At 37.0% G+C, this 19,704-nt stretch overlaps 1 protein-coding gene across 4 annotated transcripts in view; it reads right to left on the bottom strand.

Moving 5' to 3' along the window:
* FUT8 (fucosyltransferase 8) overlaps positions 1-19,704 on the bottom strand; it is a 315,036-nt gene that overhangs the window by 99,295 nt on the left and 196,037 nt on the right. For all 4 annotated transcript variants that reach the window (XM_057731047.1, XM_057731050.1, XM_057731048.1 and 1 more), the window contains 2 exons: positions 9,086-9,201; positions 8,807-8,969 (listed from right to left, as the gene is read on the bottom strand). In XM_057731047.1, coding sequence (XP_057587030.1) covers positions 8,807-8,969; positions 9,086-9,201 — 279 coding nt within the window. The remainder of the gene's footprint in view (positions 1-8,806; positions 8,970-9,085; positions 9,202-19,704) is intronic.

The raw sequence follows: 19,704 nt of genomic DNA, 5'->3' as shown, positions 1-19,704 counted from the left end.
TGCTACTTTACTAAACTCCTCAATTAGTGCTAGCAGTTTTCTGGTAGAGTCTTTAGGGTTTTCTATATATAATATCATGTCATCTGCAAAGAGTGACAATTTTACTTCTTCTTTTCCAATTTGGATTCCTTTTATTTCTTTTTCTTCTCTGATTGCTGTGGCTAAAAATTCCAAAACTATGTTGAATAATAGTGGTGAGAGTGGACACCCTTGTCTTCTTCCTGTTCTTAGAGGGAATTCTTCCAGTTTTTTCCCATTGAGAACGATGTTGGCTTTTGGTTTTTCATATATGGCTTTTATTATGTTGAGGTAATTTCCTTCTATGCCCATTTTCTGGAGAGCTTTTATCATAAATGGATGTAGAACTTTGTCAAAAGCTTTTTCTGCATCTATTGAGATGATCATATGGTTTTTATCCTTCAATTTGTTGATATGATGTATCACGTTGATTGATTTGCGTATATTGAAGAATCCTTGCATCCCAGGGATAAACCCCACTTGATCATGGTGTATGATCTTTTTAATGTGCTGTTGGAGTCTGTTAGCTAGTATTTTGTTGAGGATTTTTGCATCTATATTCATCAGTGATATTGGTCTGTAGTTTTCTTTTTTTGTGACATCTTTGCCTGGTTTTGGTATCAGGGTGATGGTGGCCTCGTAGAATGAGTTTGGGAGTGTTCCTTCTTCTGCAATATTTTGGAAGAGTTTGAGAAGGACAGGTGTTAACTCTTATCGAAATGTTTGATAGAATTCTCCCGTGAACCCATCTGGTCCTGGGCTTTTGTGTGTTGGGAGATTTTTAATCACTGCCTGAATTTCCGTACTTGTGATTGGTCTGTTCATGGTTTCTATTTCTTCCTGGTTCAGTCTTGGAAGATTGTATTTTTCTAAGAATATATCCATTTCTTCCAGATTATCCAATTTATTGGCATATAGTTGCTTGTAGTAGTCTCTCATGATCTTTTGTATTTCTGAGGTGTCCATTGTGACTTCTCCTTTTTCATTTCTAATTCTGTTGATTGGCATCTTCTCCCTTTTTTTCTTGATGAGTCTGGCTAATGGTTTATCAATTTTGTTAATCTTCTCAAAGAACCAGCTTTTAGTTTTATTTATTTTTCTTATGGTTTCTTTCCTTTCTTTTTCATTTATTTCTGCTCTGATCTTTATGATTTCTTTCCTTCTGCTCACTTTGGGGTTTCTTTGTTCTTCTTTCTCTAGTTGTTTTAGGTGTAAGGTTAGGTTGTTTATTCAATAATTTTCTTGGTTCTTAAGGTAGGACTGTATTGCTATAAACTTCCCTCTTAGAACTGCTTTTGCTGCGTCCCATAGGTTTTGGGTTATTGTGTTTTCATTGTCATTTGTTTCTAGATATTTTTTGATTTCCCTTTGATTTCTTTAGTGATTCCTTGGTTGTTTAGGAGTGAATTGTTTAGCCTCCATGTGTTTGTATTTTTTGCAGTTTTTTTCCTGTAATTGATATCTAGTCTCATGGCGTTGTGGTCTGAGAAGATGCTTGATATGATTTCAGTTTTCTTGAATTTGCCGAGGTTTGATTTGTGACCCAAGATGTGATCTATCCTGGAAAATGTTCCATGCGCACTTGAGAAGAAAGTGTAGTCTGTCGTTTTTGGATGGAATGTCCTATAAATATCAATGAAGTCGAGATGGTCTAATGTGTCATTTAAAGCTTGTGTGTCTTTATTGATTTTCTGTTTGGATGATCTGTCCATTGATGTACGTGGGGTGTTCAAGTCTCCCACTATAATTGTGTTACTGTCGATGTCCCCTTTTATAGCTGTTAGCTTTTGCCTTATGTATTGAGGTGCTCCTATATTGGGTGCATAGATATTTACAATTGTGATATGTTCTTCTTGAATGGATCCCTTGATCATTATGTAGTGTCCTTCCTTGTCTCTTGTAATAGTCTTTACTTTCAAGTCTAATGTGTCTGATATGAGTATTGCTACTCCAGCTTTCTTTTGACTTCCATTTGCATGGAATATCTTTTTCCATCCCTTTACTTTCAGTCTATATGTATCCCTTGGTTTGAAGTGGGTTTCTTGTAGGCAGCATATAGAAGGGTCTTGTGTTTGTATCCATTCAGCCAGTCTGTGTCTTTTGGTTGGAGCATTTAATCCATTTACATTTAAAGTGATTATTGACATGTGTGTTCCAATGACCATTTTCTGAATTGTTTTGGGTTTGTATTTGTAGGTGTTTTCCTTTTCTTGTGTGTCCTACTTAGAGAAGTTCCTTTAGCACTTGTTGTAAGGCTGGTTTGGTGGTGCTGAATTCTCTTAACTTTTGCTTGTCTGGAAAGCTTTGGATTTCTCCCTCAAATCTGAATGAGACTCTTGCTGGGTAGAGTATTCTTGGCTGTAGGTTTCTCTCTTTCAGGACTTTCAGTATATCCTGCCTTTCCCTTCTGGCCTGCAGAGTTTCTGTAGAAAGATCAGCTGTTATCCTTATGGGTTTTCCCTTATATGTTGTTTGTTGCTTTTCTCTTGCTGCTTTTAATATTTTTTCTTTGTGTTTAATTGTCGTTAGTTTGATTAATATGTGTCTTGGTTTATTTCTCCTTGGGTTTATCTTGTATGGGACTCTCTGTGCTTCTTGGACTTGGTTAATTATTTCCTTTCCCATGTTGGGGAAGTTTTCCACTAGAACCTCTTCAAATATTTTCTCAGACCCTTTCTTGTTTTCTTCTTCTTCTGGGATGCCTATAATTGGAATGTTGGTATGCTTAATGTTATCACTGAGGTCTCTGAGACTGTCTTCTATTCTTTTTATTCTTTTTTCTTTTTCCTGCTCTGTGGCATTTATTTCCCCCAGTCTATCTTCCAACTCACTTATTCGTTCTTCTGCCTCAATCATTCTGCTGGTTATAGCATCTAGAGTATTTTTAATTTCAGTTATTTTGTTATCCATTGCTGTTTGTTTTTCTGAGTTCTTATGAACTGTTTCTTGTACTTTCTCTATTTTGTTATCGAGATTTTATATCATTTTTACTATCATTACTCTGAATTCTTTTTCAGGCATTTTTCCTATTTCCTCCTCATTTATTTGGTCTTGTGGGGTTTTTTCCTGCTCCTTTGCCTGCATGGTGTTTCTTTGTTTCCTCATGGTTGTCCAAACTTTTGAGGTTGCTTGCCCTGGCGATAGAGGTGTTTACAGAAGACTGTCCAAGCCTCAGACTAATGTCCAAGTACTGGATTAAACGAATATTAAGTCTAGGAAACACATACATGTATAAGACACAGAATTACTGAATCCGTTAGGACATAAGGCTCTAGAAAGACCTGACAGAACCCCAGTGTGCTATCAGATACTCAAAGAGAAACCCAACAGAAATTGACAACTGAAACAGAACAAATCAGAGACAAATGCAAAAGCAAACAAACAAACAAATAACACCTTACACATACAAACATTAACCCAGGGAGATTTTGTAAGCTAGGATCAAATATAGAAAAGATCCAGAGTACCACCAGAGAGAATGGAGATTCTCAGAATGTAATTAGACAACTGTACTAAGAACTAAGATAAAGACAAAAGCCTAATATTAAATACCACATCAGTGCGTCATCTGGAGAATAGAGTAAGGAGTCTGAGCAGACCGATAGTGTTGCTTATAAGTATGTTAAGATAAAATAAACTTAAAATGGCTGGAAGAAAGGGGAACAGAAGAGCGTAATGTGGTTGGAAATATGCAAATAAAAAGAAAGGAATAGAAATGTATAAAAGATAGGGATGAAAGGAAGGTATGAGAGCTATATTGTCCGTACTACCAAAAACTTAGCTAGATATAGAAGTACATAAAAAGGCAAAAAAAAAAAAGAATAAAAAATATCATTAAAAAATTATGTTATAAAACTTGTAGATCCCTTAGGGCTAAGATCGTATTTAATAAAGAAAAAAAAAAAGAGAGAGAGAAAAAGAAAAAGAAAAAAAAAAAAATCCAGAACTGATCCCAGAATGGACCAGTTCAATAGGTATTGATACTACTATTTCTGTTTCCTTAGCGTCTCAGCTGTAAGTGTCCTTCTCCTTGCCTTGGGTTTTTTTGCATTATTCTGTGACCAGCAGAGGTTCCTTTATTGTTCGTCTGTAAGCCTCGGTGTGTGGGGAGGGAGAGGGTACAATAGTGGCTCCTTCTCCTGGGAGTGAGTGAGCAGTGGCGCACTGTTGTTTCAGTCGGGCTTGGAGGTGCCTGTTGCAGAGGGAAGCCAGTGGCTCAGGCATAAACAGAAAGTCTTAGAGTTGGGCCTCTCTCAGGTTTTTTTTTTTGTTGCTGTTGTTTTTTTTTTTCTCTCGGCAGCCTCCCTGCTGCTGGCGTTGCAAGGGGTTTTAATCTAGCCCCGCCCGAGCGCCTGAGGGTGCTCGTTATCCCTGAGCGCCTTAGGTGGCCCATGGGCGTCTCTCCACTGCCTGTTGCAGAGGTGCTGAAAGAGAGAGAGAGGCTATGCGTGTGGCTCCTCCCCCCTGCCCATGAGCCTGCAGCCTCCAGCCGCCATCATGGCGGGGCAGCTCTCAGGGACGGGCACTCCTCTCTGCGGACCTCCTCCCTCCTGTCCTCTTGGTCCGTCACCCTACCGGCAACAATGTTTCTCGCCCTGAACCAGCTCTCCGGTTCCCACGCTCCTGCTCCTGGACTCTCCGTTCAGCCGCAGATCGATGTTTCGGTCCGGGAACGCTGAGCTGCGCTGCGGACCCTCCGTATGTTTCTCCCTCCCTCCCGTCTGCCACAGCTCCGCCGCTTCACCCTCTTTGAGCCTTCGTAGATGCCTCCCTACCGGCTATGTCGGGCTCCCCGCAGTCCTTTCTGGTGTCCGAGGCCGTCTGCTGGTGTTCAGCTGGTTCTCTGTGGGAATTACTGCATCCTTCCGTGCATTCCCAATGCATCTGTGGAGAGGGATGCACTCCACGTCTCTCTACTTCGCTGCCATCTTTTCTCCCCTCAAGACTACTTTTAGATACAGGGATCACTTAAACCCTCCAAAGTAAATCAAACATGAAGACAAGGGCACTGAGTACAAAAATCCATCAATGTCAGGTTTTCTTCTAGTCCCATCATGCTTTCTATCAGCATGACCCTGATAACACTTTAGATCCCATCTCCATTTCCTCCCCTATATACTCCTTGACTTCTAACAGATACTCTCTGTTTCGTAGAACCCCACTGTCAAAATTAACTGGAGCTTCCAGTTTTATTCAGAAGTAAATGACTTTTCTCCTCTAACTTGCCATTCATACCTTTTGGGATTCTCAATTACAGGAGAATATTTTTACCTCAATTACATAATTTTCTTTAGTTGCATAATATTCATAAGTCTTTCAATGGAATAGGATTTTGTTTTTACAAAGAGGTACAAAGTAGAGTGTGAAATAGGCAAAGAATGCACATACATGCCTCCCCACCGAATAAAAAAGACATAAATTACTGAATGCTAACTAAATAATGAGTGCTTAGTACTGCAGGATAGAGAAGATATTGAAGTTAGAGTTCCAGTCCTCAGGAGATTACACTTTGTCAGGGAAAAAAGCCAAATTACTACACAAGGAACATTGATCTCCATTTATGAAACCTATCCTCCCAGCAAAATACAAGTCCTCAATTACTTTTGAGTCCCCCATTTCCCTACACTGGATCAGTCACCAAGTCCTGCAGCTTCTTTTTTTCACACATTTATCCCTTTCTGTTCCTACTGCCAACCACCCAGGTCCAGAAGTTCATTACCACTTACCTGGACTTATGTAAAATCTTTCTAATTTCCTGACAACAGACTTTCCTTCATATGGCTCTGAGAATGAGCTTTCTAAGATGCATCAGTAAGACTTGTATCCAGAATACATGAAGAATGCTTATAGCTCAATAAAAAGACAATTTCTCCAAAATTAAGCATGTGATTTTGGAAAAGACACTTTATGAAGGATATTATATGGATGGCAATTAAGCACATTAAAAGATGCTCAACCTCATTAGTAAGGAATTACAAATTAAAACCATAATGATATACCACTATACTCCTGTTAGAATGGTGGGGGAAAATGTAAAAATTCACAATACCAAGTGCAACAAGGATACAGAGCAGCTGGAATTCTTATACAGTGCTGGTGAGAATACCAAATAGTACTACTCTGTAAGAAACAGTCTGGCAACGGCTTACAGAATTAAACACACACTCTATACATGACCCATCAAGCCCACTCCTACATATTAATCCAAAAGAAATGAAAACATGTTTCCACAAAAACATGTATCTTCATATCTATAGGAGCTTTCTTTTATAATCACCAAAAAATGGAAAACCCAAATGTCCTTCAACTGGTGAATGGATAAACTAACGGTACATCCATACAATGGAATTTTACTTAACAATAAAAAGGAATGAACTATCAATACAAAACATGGGTGAATCCCAAATGCATCATGCCAACTGAAAGAAACTACACTCAAAAAACTACAGTGTGATTTCATTTACATAAAGTTCTGGAAAAGGCAAAATTATTGGGACAGGAGACAGATTTGGTGACTGCAAGAGACTGGGGTGGGAGGTGGGGAGGTGCTGACTCTAAAGCAGCAGAAGGAATTTTCTTGGGGCGGTAGCAACATTCTGTATCTTGATTGTGGTGGTCGTTACAAAACTATAAGCATTTGTCAAAACTCATAGGACTACAGACTAAAATATGTACATTTTATTGTAAATAAATAATGCCATAATAAAGTCGATTTAGAAAGGAAGAAAAAGGAGGATCAGTGTTCCTATCAAAACAAAATTCTAAGATAGAAAGAAACCCCTTCTGAAAAAACAAAAGCCTGTAAGTTATTTCTCTATAACTGATGTCTTTCTGAACCAAAAAATTATGAGTGATTCAAAGGGAAATCTGAACAAGAAAACTGATAGACTCAATCTCTAGCCGATGTTTCAGAGAACACAGAGTTTCAGTCCAGAGACAACCTGTACACTATAATTTGGGCAAGTGTGAAAACAAAACGGGGCTTTTAATATAATGTAAAAGTCACCAGAGACAAATGAAAGTCTGTTTTAATTTTAATTCTTACACTTAAAGATCTTGGAAATTACCAGTAAGACGGCATATTCTACATACATACAAGTCCCCTCTATTTGTACATTCATTACCTTACAGGTTATTTCTCTAATGTTTGGTTGTCCTTTGCTCATTATTTGTATCACTGTATTCTAGCCTGGCTGCCTGGAGTTAAATTACCACCCTGTGAAGTTGTATCCCAAGGTCATTACAATTTCTGCTTAAGACAGCAAAAGAAACCGAGTTGGATATTTTGGGTACTTTTCCTTTTTGGTTTTCAGTGAAATATTATCTGACATTTACTAAAAGATAGTGTCAAGAAACAATGTATTTAAAATGGAATTCAACTCACAAAAAACTTAGCATTTACATCAACTTTTCAGGGCCCATCACTTCTCATTTGTACATATTTTTCAATTTCTACCTATAGTCACAAAACATATGCACAAAATAATTTCTAAATAATTATTTTAATTTAAAGATCAAAAGTTGAAATTCTCAAGTAATTAAATCACTCAAACTTTAAAATTAAACATTCTACCAGAAATCAAGAGCCAAAATTATCCTTTAAATACCACATAGTCTGCCCAATTCAAATCCTCTTCAGATCTGCATTTTCCTATAAAACTGCAATAAGCAAAGCACACAAGCACACAGCTCCAATTAACAGGACCTTGGTGCCTAGAATCAGCTTAGAGTAGTAAAGCATTAAAGACAGAATTAGTATTTGGTCTAACAGTCTAAGTATGGCTTGATTGCAAGCTAGGCTAAAAGTTTCAAAGGGACTGCTGAATCTGTGGCCTAATAAGTCAATGCCCCTTGGAATTTATGCTATCTTATAGCTGAGATTCACTAATGCTAAAATGATTCCAATAAACTGACAGATTTTATTTGTAATTTCACTTAAAACAGCAGAGAAATATTTCAAAATCACTACAATATTGCTGATGATGTTAACATATACGAATCTCTTGGTTGTGAGGTAATTTTTTTCCTTTTCACAGTGGTAGGTTGTGTTAATACAATAATTTTTCTCCTATTAATGAGACAGAAATTGCCCTCAGAATCCTACTGGGAATACAGACCTGCAAATATAACAGGCCTAAGGACAGGTTTTACATATCTATAATGATTCTCAGATACATTTTGTTCTGCATGAACACACCAGCATCAAAATGTGTCCTTTTCTACGGAAGATAAACTCCGTATTTTCAGAAACTGGCAAATAGGAGAAACAAATTTAACTAGGCAGATTTCAGGTTCTTCTTTCTAGCAACTAAATGGAAGAGCAATTAGCAGAATGCTCCTTTTTATCAAAAACTTATTCACCTTTCACTAGAAACCCTAAAAAGTTGCTATTTCTCAAAGTTTTCAATGTTTCAGTTAGAAACATAACTGCCAGCCTCAGTATGAGTTCCAATGAATGTACTGTAATGTAAAACTGCACACTCCACTTCAAATATTGGTTGTATAATAAGGAAATTTAAAGGAAGATATTTTAATGTACTGTTGGCTGACACCACTACCTTCTGAGTTTACTTATGGTATAAAGATTTCTAGAAATTCATTTAATATAGTATTTTCTGGTGATGAACTATATTTGGCAATTATTGTCCTTAGAGCCTTCTGGTACTCTACTGCTCCTAAACATGGTAGGTATCTTTTACCATTCAGCAGGGAAATTAACAAAAGTTCCCATTTCCCATTCTTAGATTATAATCTTTACTAAACCCCAAATGAAATGTAAATGTAGTACCTTTCATGATGTCCCAAATCTGACAGAAATTCATCTGCATGTCTTTGGAGTTCACTTCCTTCTAAATTCTTTAATTTCTTCAACTCACTTTGTAGAAAAAACCAGAGCTCTTTAGCTCCATTTTCAATCCTCCTCCTTAGGATTTCATGATCCTTCCCCAGACCTGGGGTCAAAGAAAAGAGAGCTTCAGCATTTCCAACATTTTGATGAAAGGAAATTCTCAATTATTTGTGCTAATATCAATATATTGAAGAGGAAAAATAATGTATGATTACCTACCATTTCTAGTTTGTTTCTTACAATTTTCAATCTGTTCTTTGGCCTTCACAAGCTGCTCTTCTAAAGCACGAACCCTTCCTGAAGCTGGCCCCTGATCAATGGGGCCTTCTGGTATTCTGTAGTTCAAGGAAGAAAATGTAGACATTTAGCTTATAAATTATGCAACAAAATACATGTTTACTTTGCTAAAACATATTTATTGGTAACTCTAAAAGTCACTGGAGCATATCATAAATCAGAAGTATCAAATGAAATTTTCTCTCCAAAGGTATAGGGTAAGACGTAAACACTGGAATGATACTGAACAAGCAGAAAAAAAAATAATCTAGCTCAGGAATTTAGGAACCTTTAGAACTGTCTCCTAAAAACTCTCATCATTCTACTTAAAATAACACCATCAGTGGCAAACTGATCGACTCTTCACTAGTGTGGAGAATAACAAAGGTGAAGGAGGGGGTGATGAAAAGGCTTAAAAGGAGTAAGAAAGCACACAACTGAACATGTGTCTATGTTCAAACATCAAATGCGAATTATTTCTAAATTAATCATCATATCAGCCTATATAAATCTGTGCTCCAATTCATGAACTCATGACCTTAGCTTACTACGCATCAGTCTTACAAGAACAGAAGATGAAGTCCACCAGAAGAAACACCTGAAGATTACTGCCCCGTTTATGTCAGGAATGAAAAATATCAGTCAGTAATATACAATGTTGGAACACAGCAGAGGAACTCCAGGATCTCTTGCTTATGTTATCAACCTGCACAACTTCTTTCCAAACTGTACTTGTTTCTAACACACTTTGTTTTTATGTGACTTTTGGCAGTATTCTGTACTCCATTTTGGCCGCAAAAGAGATCCACATCCTAATCCTGGAAGCTGTGATGCTACCTTATGTGACAAAAGAATCTTTAGATGTGTGATGAAGTTAAGGATTCTGAGATGGGGAGATAGCCCTGGATTACCCAAGTGAGCCAAAACTGTAACCACAGGTGTTCTTGTAAGAGGAGGGCAGTAGAAGGAAATTTTATTACCACAGAGGAGAAGGTGATGTGGCTATCAGTTCTGAAGATGGAGGAAGGGGTCATGAGCAACAAATGCAAGGAAGACATCTTTAGAAGCTGGAAGGGGCAAGGAAACAGATTCTTCCCTGGAGCTTCTCTAGTCAACGTGGCCCCACTGGCACCGTGGTTTTGGCCCAGTGAAACTCATTTCAGAGTTTGCCCTCCCAAACTGTAAGAGAATAAATTTCTATTGTTTTAAACCACAAAGTACAGCAGCAATAGGAAACTAATACATATATACGTATTTATATACATATATACATATGCATACATACTTTTGAAAAATACTGAGAAGACTAAATCATGGCTGATTTTTCTTGAAAAATCTATTTAAATGAGAAAATGTTCTCTAAAAGTACTTCGCACAGTGTCTGTCAATAAAGCTTTATCAGGACTATTGTATCTGGGCTCAGTCATTTCAGAGATGAGCTGTAACCTCGAAATGCCTGGGATATCTATTCTTACCATCACAATCTAATCATCACAATCACAAGCACAAGTATAATTTTTAAATTATACTTGATATCATTAGATATCAACCTGATGGAAAGACTAATACAAAATTTTTAATGCCTCTTCTAGCATTTTTATATAACAGATGAAGCCAAATTAACTGTTAATTACTTGTACCACTTCAGAATACATGTTTAGTAAAGAAGCTCTTGTTACAGTTACACCAGAATAAATAAGGTGTTCTATAATTTCACATGAAATTGTATGCATTAACATTGAACAGAAGCAGGAAAGATAGCCATCCTCTAATCATGAGTGTTCCAGGCTACAGAATTTGAATTAAAAAAGCCTTCATTTGTATACAAGCAACAGAATAATGATAAAATTAAGAAAGTTGTTAGGTGCATAATTACCCAATTTATAGCACAAATATGTATACATTCATAAATGAGGCATTTCCTGGTATACAGTTTTTAAAACTTGGCTCTTAATCGCTTTCTGAATTAGATGGCTGGTTTCTAGGAAATAATGTGAAAACAAAATAAAACTACCACCTCTTGTAATTTATTCTGGCAGCAATATACCACAGGATAAGGATATCCTTTTCTGAAGTACACTTTAGCAATATAAAATTTCAGACAATAGAAAGATATGTCTAGGTTCTCCTTTTTATCTCATTTCTTCAAACATTGATGGAATAACGTTAGGGGAAAACAGGCATGAAAAAATAGCATAAGGTCTTTTCAGCAAAGTTCCATTAAGTACTAAATCCAATCTAATTCTAATAAAACAGAAATGAATTAGTGAGTTATATTACATTATTATATACAATAATCTAATCCAACTGTGGATAAACTGTAAAGAAAAATAATAGCAAAATCAATGTAAAAAATGTACAGAATAAGGACTATTCTTTCCAAACCCCATACATGAACGAGTTAATCTGCAAGAATAGTCTCTTTATCTGAATATTTAGGTAATTCAATGTTTTATTATATTCACCATGCAAAAAGACATATAGTATGTATTCTGGCCAAGATGAAGTAACATAGATCAGATTTACCATTAAGCCTGAAACAACTGAAAACTCAGATAAAATGTATGAAACAATGGTTTAATAAAACCAGAATCAAGAGAAAGATGGACAGCAAAATAAGTGGTTTCTGACTTCATTCCCCCTCAGGGAAAGGGCAACTAGCAACTACCCATAATAAGATACCTTTCTAAAATCTCACAACAAAGGGGTGAGTCTGAAGCATCCCCTCTGACCAGGAAAACTGAGAAAATTAGCATTAAAAGGGTAAGAGGAGTGGTTTCACTTTGACCACATTCCCGCTCCCCTCCTCCCAGGTCAGTGCAGTGCTGCACTGAGGGAATTCCCTGGGCCTAAAGTTTCTCCTGCAGGAAAAGGAGAGTGCAAGGGGACATGAAGCTTACCCAGCCTTCCAGATGTTTCCTGGATGGCCCACGTAAGCACTGCCTCTTGGGGGATTATCAGGGGAATCAGACAGAGACAGAGAAGGGGGAAGGGGCTCACAGCAATGAGTGTGTGGTTCCTGCATTCCTGCTAGTGGTCGGGCCTGAGCAGAGATCCCCACAGGTGACTTTGACCATTTGCAGAGTTGAGCCTGTGACCCCAGCAGGTCAGGGAATTTGGTTGGCAGTGCTGCCTGGTTGGGTCCCCAGCCAGAGGGCCGTCTTGGTGGAGGAACAAATTCTAGTGCTCTGCCTATTCAGGGAAGCAAGTCAGCAGCCCCACCCAACCGCTGAGCATAGCTTCCAACCCCCCTTAAGAAGGAAGCCTGGCCTGAGATGCCAGGCAGTCACCCAGCACATCCTATGGCCCGGCCCACCCAAGCAGGGAAGCAAGTCACTGGCCACACCCAACAGCTGAGCACAGCCTCCAACACCACCCAGCAGCGAAGACTGGACAAAGATGCCAGCCAGTTGCAGGCAGCCACGCAGTACATCCTACGGCTTACTTAGGAGGAAAGCAAGTCAGCTGCCCCACCAAACTGCTAAACCTAGCCTACAGCCAACCTGACCAAGAAGCTTGGCCAAGGACCTCGGGCAGCCACAGAGCCCATTTTACAGGACTGCTCAAGCAGGGAGCCAAGCCAGAAGCACCACCCTCTGTTGAACATAATCTCCAGCCTCACCAGGTTGCCCAGCCAGAGACCCTGGCCAGCTCTGGAGCCCATCCTACAAGCCCATTCAGGCAGAGAGCCAAACCAGCAGCCTTGCTCAACTTCAGAGCATGACCACTGGTTCTGTCTGACCAAGGAAGCCCAAACAGTGACCCTTGGCAGCTTTGAAGCCTGGCCTCTGGTAGCCCAGCCTACAGCACCACACAACAGCACAGCATAGGCTACAACCCACGCAGTTATTAAGCATGGCCTGCAGATTCACCCAGGCTGAACACCCAACCAGCCACCGCACCTAATCACAAAGCATAGCCTGTGGCTCAACTCAACCTTGAGCCCCGAAAGCAACCCCCCAACCATGGAGCATAGCCTCCAGCCCCACCCAACTGTGGGGTACAGCTGGCAGCCCTACCTGGACAAGAAGCCCAGCAAGAGACTTTGTCAAACAGTGGAGCACAGCCAGTTGCCTTCTCAATTGCAGAACCCAGCCTGCAGGCCCACCCAATTTTGGGACACAGCCTGTGGTCCCAAACTGATCAAGGAGCATGGCCTGAGTTCCCATCTGATCACAAAGCCCTGTGTATGGATGGCTCTGACTGAATGCAGAGTCCAGCCAATGGCACCATCAAGCCAGGGGGCACAGTTTGAGGCCTCACCCAACCATGGATGTATGTGGAACTCAGCATGCTGCCCTGCCCATTCCCAGAATGCAACCAGTAGCACTCCCTGAACAAAAGGCCAGAGAACACGGCCTGCAAGCCTGCCTGATCAAGTGACTGCAGGGTCCAGCAAGTAGTCCTGCCTCAATGTAGATCCCAGCCAGCAGCTCTGTTTGAATGAAAAGCCCAGCCATAAGGCTTACCTAAAAGCAAAAAAAATGACAGGCTCCCCTGCCCCACAACCTCAGAGCACATGCAGTAGCTCCAACCAACTAGAGACCCTAAGAGTAAGCATGGCTTGCCCAAGGCTGCTACCAGCTGCCCATCCAGAAAGCTGAGCCGTCTGGTAAAGATCTTTCCCTGCTGAAGCAAATCTGTAAACACTGGAAAAGAGACCATTTTCTCAAAGGAGCAGATATCCACACAAGGATAGAAGGATCATGAGGAATCAGGTAAACATAACACCACTAAAGGAAACTAATAAAGCTACAATAACTATACCTAAAGAAATAGAGATCTATCAACTGTCTAACAAAGAATTCAGAATGATTCAAAGAAATTCAGTGAACTGTGAAACATAGACAGCTAATAGAATTAGGGAAACAATGCATGCCACAGAATTGTAAATTCAACAAAGAAACAGAAACCATAACAAAGCAAAAAGAAAAACAACAGGAATCCTAGAAACCTGAAAAATACAATGACTAAAGAATTCAACAAAAAGCTTCAACAGCAGACTTGACAAAGCAGAAAAAAGAATTAGTGAACCTGAAGACAGCTCATTTGAAATTACCCAGTCAGAGGAGCAAAAAGAAAACAAAAAAGAAAAACAGTGAATAAAGACTAAGGGAATTTATGAAATTCCATAAGCAAAACAATCTATGATTCTTGGAGTCCTAGAAGGAAAAGAAAAGGAGAAAGGGGTAGAAAGAGAGAGTTTTAAAAGGTTGCAGAATATAAAGTCAACATGTAAAATTCAATGTATTTCTATATCCTAGGAAAAAACAACAGGAAATGGATATTTCAAAACACATTATTACTTGCCATAGCACCAAAACCATGAAAAAATTAAATATGACTCAGTAAAAGAGGTATAAAACCTGCAAACTGAAAATAATAAACTTTGCTTAGAAATTGACAGGCCAATTCTAAAACTCATATGGAAATGCAAACAACTAAAGCAGTCAAAAAAAAATCTGAAAAAGGCTAAGAAAACTGAAAGACTAACACTATCGGATATTAAGACCTACAGTAAAGTTACAATAACCAAGACAGTGAGGTACTGGCTCAAAGATAAACAAAGAGGTCAATGAAACAGATCAGAGTCCAAGAATAGGACCACACATATATGTAAAACTGATTTTTATAAAGTCACAAAGGTAATTTAGTGAAGAAAGGATAGCTTTTATAACAATAAAACTTCTGAAAGAAAATAAGAAATATATCTTTATGATCATCAGTTAGGCAAAGTTTTCTTACATAGGACACTGAAGCATGATCCATAAAAGAAACAAACTGATAAATTAGATTTCATTGAAATTGAAAACTCTTTCTTTAGAAAGACACTGTTGAGACAATGGAAAGACATGACACAGACTAGGAGAAAATATATGCAAATCCTCTACTGTTAAAGGATTTGTGTCTAAACTATGTAAAGGATCCAATCATCAGAACACAACAAAAGCAAAAAAAAAAAAAAAAAAAAAAAGACAGATTTAAATAGATACTACACACACATAAAATAAATTACACTAGCAAATAAGCACATTTAATGATGTTAAATGTCATTAGTCATGAGGGAAATACAAGAAAAGTAGACTGTGTGGCTGGCCTGGTTCACTGCTCATATTTAATGTCATGGAATATGAAACAGGGTTTCCTGTAGATAATCCTCATTCCCTATTAAAAATGCCTACATGTTCAGTTCTTCTGATGCTATGTATATTTTAAAAATTATAAAATTCTCCTGAATAAGACGTTTGAAGAAAATCTTCATTCAAACATGAAGCTGCCCTTCTAATACACAAACATAAGCCCCACTCTTCAGGAAATTCAGGAGAACTGTCCAAAAATATAAAAACCAGTAAATTCCTGCTTTGCAGTCAGAATATGAAAAAACAGTGAATTTGTAGCCTAAGTGTAATGATTATACAGCTCTCTCAGAGAAATTAAATTTTTCTCATCAGAAATATATTTAATAATTCACTTAAAACAGGTTGCCTTTCTTAAATACTTTCAATGATTTTGCCATGAATATTGCAACAATCAAGATCTTAACTTAAGAAAAAGAACCTATGCACAAGCAAACATTACAAATGAAAAGAGCACCATAAGCACAGATAAAGAATTTTAAAACTCATCACAAAATAATATGAACATTTTTAGGCACTTAATTTAAAAATACAGAAAAAATAAATAACTTCTAGAGGAAATGAATTATCAAAACAGATTCAAGAAACAAATTTAATCAGTAATCAAAAACCTATTTAACTAAAAAAACTCTAGAACCAGGCATTTTCACATATGAGTTTCACACATATTTATAAAACAGTTATCTGAATTTTTTCCTAGGGAAAAAAGAGAGGAAGTTCCATAATTCCATTCCTGAAATTAGTATAAGAATGATAGAAAGGCAGTATCAAGGTCAAGGAAAATTAAAGGACAATTCAATTAAAAACTTATTTTCAAAATCCTAAATGATATGTTAATAGATATAGGAATGTTTTAAAAGATACATCATGACTGGACTTTACCACAAGAATATCCAGTTGGTTTATAACTAGAAAAGCTATTAATGTAAATTCAATGCAATAACAAATTAAAGGAAACAATAAAAATAACCATCTCAATAGAAACAGGAAAAAAAACCTCTGACAAAATTTAAAATTTATCCATTATAAAATTCTTAACAACAAGGAATGGAAGATAAACTCAACCTGATAAGGAGTATCTATCAAAAAATTCATAGTAAAAATCACATTCCATGGATCAAATAATTAGAAGTATTCCTTTTAAAGTTAAGAACAGCAGAAGAAATGTCTGCCATCACTGCTGTGTTCACCACTGCGCTGGAAGTCTTAGCCAATGCAGTAAGAAAGAGTAAGACTTACAAATATAGGAAAGGAAGAAACAACTGTTGTTATTCACAGATGATATGATCTTTAATGTAGAAAATCCAATATAATCTACAAACTAACTGCAATAAGAGAGTTCAGGGAAATTTCTAGATACAGTATTAAGATATACAAAAATTAGTTTAATGTTCCTAAACAATAGCCGCAAACTACAAAATGAATCTTTTCAAAAAATCACATTTAAAATAACAACAAAATGATAAAGTACTAAGGAATAAATCTAAACAAATAACAAGATTTGTATGAGAAAAAATTTTCTGAAGAAGTAATCATTCCCCAAATTGACTGGATATAATTCTAATAAAAATTACAAAAGGGTTTTTTAATTGAATGACAAGGGGATCCTAAGATTCATATGAAAGACCAAAATCCTCAAATAGACTAGAAAATTTGCAAAATAATAAACAGGAGGGAGGACTTGCCCCATCAGATAACTAAACACAACATGAGAATAATGAAAACAGTGTGGTACTGGCAATAAGGTCAGATAAATAAATTAATGGAACCGAAGAATAAAGCCCCTAGAAACAGACCCCAGCGTATATGTAGGAAGTATCATTCGAAATTACTAGGGAAAGATAAGTTAGTCAATAAATGATTGCTTAGACAGCTTCCTACTTGGAAAATGTGAAAATTAAATAACCAGACAATCAAAACTTCAAAATTTTAGAAAAAATTTCATATTCTTCATGACCTTGGGAAAGAGGTGAATTTCTTAAACAAGATTTTCAAAGCCCAAAGCATAAAAACAGAGATTGATAAATCTAACTGCCTTAAATAGGAATAGGAATTTGTATGCAATAAAGTTTACAGGCAAGTCACCAACAGAGAGACGATAATGAAAAGTATCTAAATTATTATCTAGATTATATAAAGAACTCCTTCAAATCTATAAGAAAAAGACAATCTAACAGAAAAATGTACAAAATATATGAATTAGCAATTCATAGATGAGAACTTTAATGATTAATAACCCTGAGAAGTGATCAACTTTAAAATTTTAGTCACCAGGATATTAAAATTAAAACAGAGATAATATCATTTCTTACTTATTTCTTTCTCATATAAAAGTATGAGACTGAATGTTGGTGAAGATACTGAGAAATTGGAACTCTCATATGCTATATTAGTTTGCCATATGTTGCCACAACAAAATACCATAAACTGGTAGCTTAAACAAAATAAAATTATTTTCCCTTAGTTACGAAGGCTAAAAGTCCAAAATCAAGGTGTTGACAGGTTTAGTTCCTTCTGGGGCCTCTCTCTTTGGCTTGCAGATGGCCAACAGGCAAATGAAAAGATGCTCATCACCACTAATTATGAGAGAAGCTCACACAGGTCAGAAAGGCCACCATCAAAAATTCTACAGATAATAAATGCTGGAGGGGGTGTGGAGAAAAAGGAACCCTCCTACACTGTTTGTGGGAATGTAAATTGGTACAGCCACTATGGAGAACAGTATGAAGGTTCCTTAAAAAACTAAAAATTGAGTTACCATGTGATCCAGCAATCCCACTCCTGGGCATATATCCAGAGAAAACTAATAATTCAAAAAGATACATGCACCCCAATGTTCATAGCAGCACTATTTACAATAGCCAAGACATGGAAGCAACCTAAATGTCCACTGACATATGAATGGATAAAGAAGATATGGTACATATATACAGTGGAATATTACTCAGCCATAAAAAGAGGATGAAATAATGCCACTTGCAGCAACATGGATGGACCCAGAGATTATCACATTAAGTGAAATAAGTCAGACAGAGAAAGACAAATATATGATATCACTTATATATGGAATCTAAAAAAAAATGATATAAACGAACTTATTTACAAAACAGAAATAGACTCACAGACATAGAAAACAAACATGGTTTCCAAAGGGGAGGGGAAGGGGAAGGGGAGGGAGAAATAAACTGGGAGTTTGGGATTAACATACACATACTACTATGTATAAAACAGATGAACAACAGGACCTGCATAGTTCATCTATACTATTTTTCTGGATTCCACATATATGTGTTAATACACAATATTTGTTTGTTTGTTTGTTTGTTTGTTTTCTGACTTACTTCACTCTGTATGGCAGACTTTAGGTCCATCCACATCTTTACAAACGACCCAATTTCGTTCCTTTTTATGGCTGAGTAATATTCTATTATATATATATATACACCACATCTTCTTTATCCATTCATCTGCCAATGGCCATTTAGGTTGTTTCCATGTCCTGGCTATTGCAAATAGTGCTGCAGTGAACACTGGGGTACATGCAACTGCTGCATCATATAGGGAGCTCAGCTCGGTGCTCTGTGATGACCAAGACGGGTAGGAGGCGGGTGGGGAGGGAGGTCCAAGAGGGAGAGGATATATGTATACATATAGCCGATTCACTTCATTGTACAGCAGAAACTAACAAAACATTGTAAAGCAATTATATTCCAATTTAAAAAAACAAACAAACAAGGACCTACTGTATAGCACAGAGGACTATACTCAAAATCTTGTAATAACTTACAATGGAAAAAGAATCTGCAAAAGAATATATATGTATATATGTATACATATATATACACAAAACTGAATCACTTTGCTGTATACCTGAAACTAACACAATTTTGTAAATCAACTATACTAAATTATATATGTATAATTAAAATTTAAAAAGAAACAATATTGCTATAAAAATATCAAGTAAAATATCTTTTATTTAGAAGAGATTAACCAACATAGCTGTTCATTATCTACCTAAACTTTCAGTCATTGCTATAGAGAACTAGAACTACTGAGATCATTTCACCCAATAAAAAGATTTTTTTAAAAAGGAATCTATAAAGAGAATCTATATTATTGGCATCCTGCCAATAAACTACTCAGACTACCATAAATTTGGACCATTTATAAATATGAACTAAACTGGCTGAAAACTGGAATTATACTCAGTAACTCACAGATGCTCATTTTTTACTTGTTTGTTTGTTTCAGTTATAATTTTAAGTGGCCACTCATGAGACTAAAACATTCCCAGCAAAAGTACAAAAAATAATTATATTTATTCAAATGTCAAGCTTTGCCAAGAGCTTTGTCAAATTAGATGGAAGAGACCTATCTATTGAGAGAAAATATCATTTTATTCAAATGAACTGCCTCTTGTGG

This window comes from Hippopotamus amphibius, chromosome 4 (genome assembly GCF_030028045.1).
Source record: "Hippopotamus amphibius kiboko isolate mHipAmp2 chromosome 4, mHipAmp2.hap2, whole genome shotgun sequence".
In the NCBI taxonomy this organism is placed as follows: domain Eukaryota; kingdom Metazoa; phylum Chordata; class Mammalia; order Artiodactyla; family Hippopotamidae; genus Hippopotamus; species Hippopotamus amphibius.
Note: the sequence above shows the minus strand (reverse complement) of the source record. Positions and strands in the feature narration are given on the sequence as shown.